Source organism: Anolis sagrei, chromosome 12 (assembly GCF_037176765.1).
Source record: "Anolis sagrei isolate rAnoSag1 chromosome 12, rAnoSag1.mat, whole genome shotgun sequence".
Classification (NCBI taxonomy): domain Eukaryota; kingdom Metazoa; phylum Chordata; class Lepidosauria; order Squamata; family Dactyloidae; genus Anolis; species Anolis sagrei.
Window position 1 is genome coordinate 7211976 of NC_090032.1, and position 12036 is coordinate 7224011.

The following is a 12036-nucleotide window of genomic DNA, read 5'->3' on the forward strand; positions in this document are numbered from 1 at the left end:
GAGTGGGGTGAGCTCCCGTTGTTAGCCCCAGCTTCTGCCAATCTAGCAGTTTGAAAACATGGAATTGTGAGTAGATCAATAGGGAAGGTAACAATGCTCCATGCAGTCATGCTGGCCATGTGACCTTGGAGGTGTCTATGGACAACGCTGGCTCTTCAGCTTAGAAGTGGAGATGAGCGCCACCCCCCAGACCAGACTTAATGTCAAAGGGAAAGCTTTACATTGTTTCCCCAAAATTGGAGTAGTGTTTCCATTCCATTCACTTGGTTTCTAAGTTCAGCATTTCTGATGGCGATAATTTACAGTAATTGTAGCAAATCCAGCAGGTCTGTGGTCATTGGAAGTCCAAAAATGGGCCCTAACTTCCTAACTAGGGAGCCGCGGTGGTGCAATTGGTTAAACCCTTGTGCTGACTGAACTGCTGACCTGAAGATAGGCAGCTCGAATCCGAGATGGGGTGAGCTCCCATCTGTCAGCCCCAGCTTCCCATGCAGGGACACGAGAGAAGCCTCCCACAGGATGGTAACACATCTGGGCATCCGATGCGGGGAAATAAAAGAATCCTCCCACAGGATGGTAACACATCTGGACATCCCATGCGGGGACGCGAGAGAAGCCTCCCACAGGATGGCAACAGATCTGGGCATGTAGGGACATGAGAGAAGCTCCCACATTTGGGCATACCATGCAGGGATGTGAGAGAAGCCTCCCATACGATGGTAGCACATCTGGGCATCCCATGCAGGGACATGAGAGAAGCCTCCCACAGGATGGTAACACATCTGGACATCCCATGCAGGGACATGAGAGAAGCCTCCCACAGGATGGTAACACATCTGGGCATCCCATGCGGGGACATGAGAGAAGCCTCCCACAAGATGGTAACTTATCTGATCATCCCATGCAGGGATGTGGGAGAAGCCTCCCATAGGATGTTAACAGAACTGGGCATCCCATGAAGGGACATGAGAAAAGCCTCCCACAGGATAGTAACACATCAGAGAAGCCTCCCACAGGATGGTAACATATCTGAGCATCCCATGCAGGGACATGAGAGAAGCCTCCCACAGGATGGTAACACATCTGGGCATCCCATGCAGGGACATGAGAGAAGCCTCCCACAGGATGGTAACACATGAGAGAAGCCTCCCACAGGATGGTAACATATCTGAGCATCCCATGCAGGGACGTGAGAGAAGCCTCCCACAGGATGGTAACACACAAGAGAAGTCTCCTACAAGATGGTAACACATCTGGGCATCCCATGTAGGGACGTGAGAGAAGCCTCCCACAGGATGGTAACATATCTGAGCATCCCATGCAGGGACGTGAGAGAAGCCTCCCACAGGATGGTAACACACAAGAGAAGTCTCCTACAAGATGGTAACACATCTGGGCATCCCATGTAGGGACGTGAGAGAAGCCTCCCACAGGATGGTAACACATCTGCAAATGGCCAATTCTCTCACTCCAGAAGTGACTTGCAGTTTCCCAAGTCACTTGTGACACGATTTTTAAAAAGTCTTCAGACTCTGCTTGCCTCATATATTATGCTTTCTAAGAAACCCTCAATCTGGGCACCGTCTGCCAAAACAGAGGGTGATCTGTGAATTCTGGGAGTCGAAGAATGTTATTGCTTTTGAAAGGAAGACCATTTTGCTGGGTTGGATTGATTTATGAGCTCTGAAGTATTAAAAAAATGAGTTGTCCAGTTTTCAGAAAGACTTCGAAACAGAAGCAACTAACTTTCAAGACCTCACAACCTCTGAGGATGCCTGCCATAGATGTAGATGAAACGTCAGGAGAGAATGCTTCTTGAACATGGCCAGACAGCCCGGAAAACTCACGAAAACCAAGTGATTCCAGCCACGAAAGCCTCCAACAATAACTTTCAAGAGGCCATGCCACTGTTGCCACAGTAGTTCGTGTGCCACAAATGTGCTTTCCTAAATATATTTCTGAACTCGTATAAAGTACTGGGGTGCGTTGAAAGCATTTTGCAAAATAATTAAAGTGCCTATTTGGGAACAGGAAAGATAAATTAGGAGCTCCGTCTTTGAGGAGAAAAAATGTTTTTGTTGAGTTCTGGACCAAGCTTGGCCTTTCTAGCTTTGTTCGGAGGCAACCATTTGTGACTGCCAATGAATTTTCACCAGAGCTAATGAAAGTGGTGGTGCAGCAGTTTAAACCGCTGAGCTGCTGAACTTGCCAGCCGAAGGGTCAGCGGTTCGAAACCGGAGAGTGAAGTGAGCTCCCGCTATTACCTCCAGCTTCTAGTAGTTTGAAAACATGTAAATGTGAGTAGACCAATAGGTACTGCTCCAGTGGATGATGCAGTCATGCTGGTGATGCAACGGGTTAAACCGCTGAGCTGCTGGACTTGCTGGCCGAAAGGTTGGCGGTTCAAAATTGGGGGGTGGAGTGAGCTCCCACGGTTAGCCCAGCTTCTGCCAGCCTAGCAGTTCAAAAACATACAAATGTGAGTAGATCAATAGGTACCGCTCCAGTGGGAAGGTAATGGTGCTCCATGCAGTCATGCCAAGTGACACTGCTGAGCTGCTGAACTTGTTGACCAAAAGGTCAGCAGTTTGAACTGCTGAGCTGCGGAATTTGTTGACCATAAGGTCAGCAGTTCGAATCCGATGAGTGGAGTGAGCTCCCACTGTTAGGCCCAGCTTCTGCCAACCTAGCAGTTTGAAAACAAGCAAGTGTGAGTAAATCAAAAGTACCGCTCCGACGGGAAGATAACGACACTCCATGCAGTCATGCCGGTTATGCAGCGGGTTAAACCACTGAGCTGCTGAATTTGCTGGCCAAAAGGTCGGTGGTTCGAATCCGGAGAACAGAGTGAGCTCCCACTGTTAGCCCCAGCTCCTGCCAACCTTGCAGTTCAAAAATATGCAAATGCGAGTAGATCAATAAGTACCGCTCAGGCGGGAAGGTAATGGCGCTCTGTGCAGTCATGCCAGGTGACAGAATAGGTTGAACCACTGAGCTGCTGAACTTGCTGACCAAAAGGTCGGCAGTTCGAATCTGGGGAGTGAGCTTTCACTGTTAGGCCCAGCTTCTGCTAACCTAGCAGTTCAAAAACATGCAAATGTGAGTAGACCAATAGGTACTGCTCCGGCAGGAAGGTAACGACACTCCATGCAGTCATGCCGGTGACGCAGTGGGTAAAACTGCTGTGCTGCTGAACTTGCTGACCGAAAGGTTGGCGGTTCAAAATAAAAAAAGAGCAGAGTGAGCTCCCGCTGTTAGCCCCAGCTTCTGCCAACCTAGTACATTGAAAACATGCAATAGATCAATAGGTACCACTCTGGCGGGAAGGTAATGGCGTTCCATGCAGTCATGCTGGCCATGTGACCTTGGAGGTGTCTACGGACAACGCCGGCTCTTCGACTTACAGATGAGCACCAAGCCCCAGAGTCGGACATGATGAGACTTAAGATTAAGGGGAAGTTTTGGATTCACCCAGCCTCTCTTTAGCATCCAGGTTTGAGACAAGTTTGCAAAATCAGGACTTCCAACTCAGTGCTTATGGGGAAACTTTTACTTTTATCCCAAAGGAGAAGCAGGTTTTAATCTGGTAATTACCACTTTAGTGGTCTTTTCTTTCCAACTGATCATCAGTAATGTTTCAGGCTTAGGATCAAGACTCGTGGTAAGAGTGCCAAGGCAAGGAACGACCAAAACTCAGTTCGGACAACACAATTCCCTTTTCCCTTGCCGGTGTGGATTCAGCTGCCTTTCAGAATCAGATGAGCTGGTGCTTTCCAGATTTGTGTGTATTTTATAAAAACATACATGCATAATATTATAAAAGAAATACTTCCAGCAGTTGGATGACTTTTCGTTCTGGAGTAACCGAGCGCTGCTTTGTCGGGAGGGAAAGGAACGACTGCATTCCTATAAAGATTTCTCAGTCTGGTTTTGTTTTCTGGAGGGATTCTTCGGGAAGGACGGAACACAACAAAGGAGAGGCGTGAAGGAAATCTGGGAACTAGCAAAAGACTTTGAAGATGTGCCAAGTCCTTCGAGGAATCAAACGTTGCTGATGCGGACACTCAACGCCGTGCCTTCGCCTTTCTCTCGAAATGATTCTTCGAGTTTCAACTTCTCGGGGTCGCCGAACCGGACAGTTTCGTGGAGACAACACGGCGGGGAGACTTTGACCACTTGTTCAAAGAGGCTGAAATCGGCGACATACTTCCCACTGGCCGAGAGAGAGATGACGGGGGTGAACTCGTAGCCCCAGAGGATCTCCTCGGGGAGGTAGGAGGTCCGCACTTGGCAGGTGGCGCTGGTGGATTCCACGGTGCCACTGAGGATCACCACCAACTCGAAGTCGCCTTCTCCGGTGCGCAGGGCCAGGTCCCGGAAAGGGCTGTGTTCGTTCACAACATGGTAGAAGGTCAACGGTAAGATCAGAAAAGGACTATCAGATGAAGTGTCCACCTGGAAGTCCACGTTGACCTGGTTGAGCCGGACGTTCTCACCTTCCTTGGTGAGGTAGGTCTGGAGGAGCTTGCCGGTCACCTGGCACCCAATGAGGAGGCTCTTGCGCATGTTGGCCACCCGGATCATCAAGCAGGTCTTGCCGTTGTGTTGGGCCACCACCGCGCTCTGGCTGAACTTGATGGTCTCCGCTCGCTTTTTAGGCCGGGCGATCTTGGCCAAGAAAGTGCCCGTGATGAAGATCTCCATGATGGTGGTGAGGACAAGCTGGCTGATGAGCAGGACGATGGCCAAGGGGCACTCCTCGCTGATGTAGCGGAAGCCATAGCCAATGGTGGTCTGGGACTCCAGGGAGAAGAGGAAGGCCCCTGTCAAGGTGTGGACCTGCATGACGCAAGGTGTGTGGTTGGCCGGAGGGTCAAACTCTAGAAGGTCTCCATGGAGGACGGCCACCAGGTACCAGATGACGCCAAAGATGAACCAAGTCCCAGCGAAAGAGGCCGAAAACAGGAGGAGCTTGTAGCGCCACTGCATGTCGATGAAGGTGGTCCACAGGTCCTTCAGGTAGAGGAACCGCTTGTCGGCGATGTGCTCCATTCGGACGTTGCTCCGTCCATCCTTGGTCATGACCCGCCTCTTCCGCAGAGCAGAGCCAATGAGGGGCCGGCTGTCGGTCTGAGTTGTCTGACTGTAGTATACCTTGGTTGAAGATGTCATCTGGTGGGAAAAGAAAGGAAACAGCCAAGGGTTAGATCGGTGTTTCTCAACCTTCCTAATGCTGTGACCCCTTAATACAGTTCCTCATGTTGTGGTGACCCCGAACCATAACATTATTTTCCTTGCTACTTCATAACTGTAACATTGCTACTGTTTATGAATTGTAATGTAAATATTTGTTATGCAGGATGTATTTTCATTCATTGGATCTAATTTGGCACAAATACCCAATTTGCCCAAATTTGAATACTGGTGGGGTTGGAATTGATTTTGTCATTTGGGAGTTGCAGTTGCTGGGATTTGTCCAATGATGGACCTGAAAAAAACTTGGCACACAGAACTGCCACGACCAACAGAAAATACTAGAAGGGTTTGGTGGGCTCAAGGCATTGACCTTGAGATTTGGAGTTGTAATTCACTTACAAACAATGATCAATCTGGACCAAACTTGGAGCAAGTACTCAGTATGTCCAAATAGGAACACTGGTGGAGTTTGGGGAAAATAGACCTTGATATTTGGGAGTTGTAATTGCTGGGATTTATAGTTCACCTAAAATTAACGAGCATTCTGAACTCCACCAGCAATGGAATTGAACCAAACTTGGCACACAGAACTCCCAAGACCAACAGAAAATAGTGAAAGGGTTTGGTGGGCCTTGACCCTGAATTTGGGAGTTATAGTTCACATTCACCTACATAAAGAGCATTGTGGACTCAAAAAATGATGGTTCTGGACCAAACTTGGCATGAATACCCAATACACCTAAATGTGAACACTGGTGGAGTTTGGGGAAAATAGATCTTGACATTTGGGATTTATAGTTCACCTACAATCAAAGACCATTCTGAACCCCACCAGTGATAGAACTTGGCCAAACTTCCCACACAAAACCCTCATGGCTTGAAAGGACTCATTGGCACGAGCCTTCCCCCAGCATCGCATGCTCTCCCTCACCCGCATATGCACACCACGCAAAAGTGTGGAAAAGTGAATATTGGGTCACATTATTGCTTTGCTTGGCTATGGAAGATCTGTGTACGATGGGTACCCAGGATGCTGACGCCTGAAATGAAAGCGCACAGCCTTCTTCCGTGACGGCTTCAGAAAACTTGTTCATCGTTGGCAGAAATGTCTCCAATTGTCTGGTAATTATGTGGGAAAGTGAATAGCTGTAGTTAAAGAGCACATTCTAAGGATTATTTCTGCATTTGATTTATTAAAATATTCCCAACCAAACCCAAGTAACGAAGGTGGAGGTATAACTTGTCATTCAACCCTCGCATGATGTCTATTACAGGCCTCTATCATCTTTTTAAGTGGGAGAACTTGTACAATTGGTATCTGACTAAATATTGTTTCCCCCCACTGTATATGCACCCAAAACTACCTGGATGTGCAAAGCAAAGAAAGGCATCCATTGTGTCTATGCCAACCATTGCAATTCAGAGAGAAGAATTCCCTTTCTATGTCAGTCTCCAGCAGAGGTCCCCATAAGCCTGGATAAAATGAAACTCACTTTGCCTGGCATAATTTGCCAAAGCTTACCAAACGCCAGCAAAGGTTTGGTATGCCTATCATTAGCCAGACTTAAGGGTGCAATATACTGAATTAATGCTTTTCTTTGGACAGGCGGTTTGAGGCCATTGTCACCTCTTTGTGTGATATTGCAAAAAGCAATTCATTTGATTTCTTATGGAATCCTAGAAGAGACCTCGTGGACCATCCAGTCCAACCCCATTCTGCCAAGAAGCAGGAAAATCACCTTCAAAGCACCCCCGATAGAAGGCCATCCACCCTTCTGTTCGATGTTTTGTCTTATGTCTGTGCTTTTTATTTAATTTTAGTTGTTAAGTCATAGTCTGTGTTTATATGTTGGGTTGTTTGAATTTTGTTAGTATGGATGTATTGTTGTTGTATTTGGGCATTGGATGTTTGCCTTTTATGTTTCGAATCCGCCCTGAGTCCCTCCAGGGAGACTCTTAGAGCAGAATATAAATTATTATTATTATTATTATTATTATTATTATTATTATTATTATTTTACTGATACAAAAGCACAGTATATCACAGCAAATGAGATATATATGCTGGATTTCGTATCACAAAATCATAAGTTGAACACTTCCCAAGCGTCTATTATTATTATTATTATTATTATTATTAGCTTCTGCCACCCTCCAGGACAGACAGTTCCACTGCTGAACAGCTCTCACAGTTCTTAAATGGGACCTGTTAGATGTCCCTTGTCAAAAACGGTCAGGGTGTTGGGCTTTGCTTCTTCTGATCTGCAATGGCATTCATCCCCCTTGGCATGACAGTACCTTCCCAGAAGGAGATGCTCTTTAGTTTTTGATGGACTCTGACTTTAATATCAAGCAAAAAGTTGGTGGTAGAAATAATATTGTATGAAAGCGGACTGGCACAACTTGGGGGTCACTGCCTCCCTCTTCCCTTCCTTGCTTCTTCCCTTCAATCCTCCCTCCCTCCCTTCTTCCCTTCCTCCCTTCATTCCTTCATCCTCCCTTCCTTCCTTCTTCCCTTCCTTCCTTTCTTCCTCTCTTTCCTTCTTCCTTCCCTTCCTTCATTTGTTCCTTCTTTGTTCCCTTCCTTCCTCCTCCCTCCCTTCCTTCCCCTCTTCCTTCCTTCCCTTTCCTTTCCTTCCTTCCTTCCTACCTACCTACCTACCTTCCATCCTCCCTTCCTTCTTCCTCCCTCCCTCCCTCCCTCCCTTCTTTCCTTCCTTCCTTCCTTCCTTCCTTCCTTCCTTCCTTCCTTCCTTCCTTCCTACCTACCTCCCTCCATTCTTCCTTCCTTTCCTTCCTTCTTCCCTTCCTTCCTTCCTTCTTCCCTTCCTGCCATCCTTCCTCGCTTCTTCCCTCCCTCCCTCCCTTCTTTCCTTTTTCCCTTCCTTCCTCCCCTTTTCCCTTCCTTCCTTCTTCCCTTCCTTCTTCCCTCCCTCCCTTTCTTCCCCCTTCCTTCTTCCCTCCCTTCCTCCATCTCTCCCTTCCTTCTTCCCTTCATTCCTTCTTTCTCCCTTCCTTCCTACTTCCTTCCTCTCTTCCTTCCTCTCTTCCTTTCCTTCCTTCCTTCCTTTGTTCCTTCCTTCTTTCTTCCCTTCATTCCTTCCTCCTCCCTCCCTCCCTTCCTTTCCTTCTTCCTTTCCTTTCTCCCTTTTTCCCTTCCTTCCTTCCATCCTCCCTTCCTTCATTCTTCCCTTCCTTCCTCCCTCCCTCCATTTTTTCCTCCCTTCCTCCTTCCTTTCCTTTCCTTCCGTTCCTTCCTTCTTCCCTTCCTTCCTTCCTTCTTGCCATCCTTCCTCGCTTCTTCCTCCCTCCCTCCCTCCCTCCCTTCCTTATTCCCTTCCTTCCTCCCTCCTTCCTCTTTCTAATATGATTTTCAGGGGGAAGAGGGGGAAAGGAAGGGAAAAATCACTCTTGTCTGCCTGCCAACAAAACCCATCTCTGCCACCTCATTTGCACCCAGAGCCCTGTGGTGCGGACTCTCTTGATGGGCATCTTGTCCATGCCCGTCCCTTTGCTCCTTCTGTACATGACGCTCAATCAATCAATGGGGAAATAATAGGAGGAGGAGGCAGGGATAAAATGCTTCTGTGTGTGTTTGTGTGTGTGTGTTTCCGACTGAGTCACTGCTGCCCATTCTTTGCCCCTTCCAACCTTGTTCCCTGCAAAGAGAAAACAAGCCCCATCGCCAGCCTCACCCCACAAGAAAGGCCCTTTTCATCCCATCCGGGGCAATGTTTGGAAACACTGCATCGAAGCACAGCATTGGGACAAGGCACCGGACTGCTTCCGCGTGGCATTTTGTTGCGGGCCAAAAAACAGAGAGACAAGGAGACACAATTTTTTGGGCATGCTTTCCATTGGTTCGGTTCCGTCCATCCTCACCTTTGCGTAAAGTCAAGCTCTGACTACCTTGCCAACCTTTCAAGGGTCAAGCTTTAAGTGAGGATAAATTGCCTTTCAGTCAAGCTAAGGATACAGTCCTTGGAACCCAAATAGTTTTTTCCTCCATTTCTTTCTTTTCTTGGGTCCCTTTTGTCAGACTTGGCGGCATCTATGCACCCACGCTGGGGTCTTCTGAGGCCTCCGATCTGAGTCGTCGAAAACGAATGCCCTTCACCATGGTGAAATCATCCCTGGGAGAAAAAAGGGCCTTGTTTTTCATGCAAGGCCTCCCCTCGGAAACCTCTTCGCCTTCCAAGAAGCGCTCAATGGCACCCCAAGGGGAATTTTCGGGACCCGGTCCAGCTTCCAGATGCTAAGAGCTACACAATGGCTTCCTTCCTCTGCTTGGCCTCCTTGGAAACTGGCCACCCTTTTGCTTCAGCAAGTAGCCACTGAGGCAACTCAGTCTCCGGGAAGATTGACTATTTGATTGCCATTGGCTTCGGCGCTGGCCCAAACTGCATATCACAGTCCATGCCATCGAACTAATGCCGTTTTCAAACCATTTCAACTCTCACGGCTCAATAACACTACGTAAAAAAATTCGAAAAATATTATGTTCCTCGGAAACCCTTATTTGGGTTGTTGTAGGTTTTTTCGGGCTATATGGCCATGTTCTAGAGCAGTGTTTCTCAACCTGGGGGTCGGGACCCTTGGGGGGGTCGCGAGGGGGTGTCAGAGGGGTCACCAAAGACAATTAGAAAACACAGTATTTTCTGTTGGTCATCGGGGTTCCGTGTAGGAAGTTTGGCCCAATTCTATCATTGGTGGAGTTCAGAATGCTCTTTGATTATAGGTGAACTATAAATCCCAGCGACTACAACTCCCAGATGTCAAGGTCTATCCTCCACAAATCACACCAGTGTCCACATTTAGGTATATTGAGTATTCATGCCAAGTTTGGTTCAGATACATCAGTGCTCTCTGGATGTAGGTAAACTACAACTCCAAAACCCAAGGTCAATGCCCACCAAACCCTTCTAGTATTTTCTGTTGGTCATGGGAGCTCTGTGACCCAAGTTTGGTTCAATTCCATCATTGGTGGAGTTCAGAATGCTCTTTGATATTGTAGGTGAACTATAAATCCCAGCAACGACAACTCCCAAATGACAAAATCAATCCTCCCCTCAACCCCACTAGTATCCAATTTTGGGCGTATCGCGTATTCGTGCAAAATGAATGAAAATACATCCTGCAAATCGGATATTTACAAGGTAATTCATAACAGGAGCAAAATTATAGTTGTGAAGTAGCAATGAAAATATTGTTATGGTTGGGGGTCACCACAACATAAGGAACTGTATTAAGGGGTCAAGGCATTAGGAAGGTTGAGAACCACTGTTCTAGAGGCATTCTCTCCTGACGTTTTGCCTGCATCTATGGCAAGCATCCTCAGAGGATGCTTGCCATAGATGCTGGTGAAACATCAGGAGAGAATGCCTCTAGAACATGGCCATATAGCCAGAAAAAACCTACAACAACCCAGTGATTCCAGCCACGAAAGCCTTCGACAATACATTAAACTCTTATTTCCTGTTTAATTGTGTGGTACTAAAGAGCCACCGCTGTCACAGTGGGTTAAAGCGCTGAGCTTTAACCCATCAAAAGGTCGGCGGTTTCAATCCGGTTTCAATCCAGGGAGTGGCATGAGCTCCCACTATTAGCCCCAGCTTTTGCCAACCTAGCAGTCCGAAAACATGTAAATGTGAGTACATCAATAGGTAACAGCACTCCATACTAATTGGAGGTGTCTACGGACATCGCCGGCTCTTCAGCTTCAGAGTTGGACACAACTAGGCTTAATGTGAGGGGGAAACCTTTACCTTTACCTTTACTTAATAATAATAATAATAATAATAATAACCATCATGATCATCATGATCATCATCATCATCATGGATGTGGCTCACAAATGGAACTTTGAAAAAGGAGATGGAGGGCCTGATTCTGGCAGCCCAAGAACAAGCCATTAGAACAAATACCATCAACACCGGAATTGAAAAGCAAGGAAGCAGATGAAATAATGGATCACATCCTCAGCTGCTGCAAGAAAATCACACAGATGGACTACAAACAGAGGCATAACACCATAGCTCTGCTGATAATAATAACAACAACAACAATAGATCACATCCTCAGCTGCTGCAAGGAGATCGCACAGACAGACTACAAGCAGAGGCATAACACCGTTGCTCAGATGATTCATTGGAACTTGTGCCACGAATACCATCTCCCTGCGACAAAGAACTGGTGGAATCACAAGCCGGAATAAGTTACAGAAACTGAACATGTCAAGCTACTCTGAGACTTCCGGATTCAGTCAGAGTTTTGGAGCATAATACTCCTGACCTCACGATCGTGTTAAAAAACAAAGTATGGATTATCGATGTTGTAATCCCAGGTGACAGCAGGATTGAAGAGAAACAACTGGAAAAGCTGACATGATACAAGGATTTAAAGATCAAGCTGCAAAGACTTTGGCACAAGCCAGTCAAGGCGGTCCCAGGGGTGATTGGCACACTGAGTGCAGTGCCTAAAGTACCTTGGCCTGCACTTTAAAAAAAAACCCAACGCTGTCAAAATTACCATCTATCAGCTGCAAAAAGCCATCCTACTGGGATCTGTATGTATTATTTGCTGATACATCACCTAGTCCGAGATACTTGGGAAGTGTCCGATGTGTTTTGGTCGTGTCAGGAGCAACTGCTCCTAGAATCATAGAATCAAAGAGTTGGAAGAGACCTCATGGGCCATCCAGTCCAACCCCCCGCCAAGAAGCAGGAATATTGCATTCAAATCACCCCTGACAAATGGCCATCCAGCCTCTGCTTAAAAGCTTCCAAAGAAGGAGCCTCCACCACACTCCAGGGCAGAGAGTTCCACTGCTGAACGCCTCTC

At 47.2% G+C, this 12036-nt stretch overlaps 1 protein-coding gene across 1 annotated transcript in view; it reads right to left on the reverse strand.

Annotated features, from left to right (window-relative positions):
- Positions 1–813: 813 nt before the first annotated feature.
- Positions 814–12036, reverse strand: part of KCNJ10 (potassium inwardly rectifying channel subfamily J member 10) — a 44704-nt gene continuing 33481 nt past the window's right edge. The window contains exon 2 of the mRNA XM_060758128.2: positions 814–5172. Coding sequence (XP_060614111.1) covers positions 4042–5172 — 1131 coding nt within the window. The 3' untranslated portion in view covers positions 814–4041. The remainder of the gene's footprint in view (positions 5173–12036) is intronic.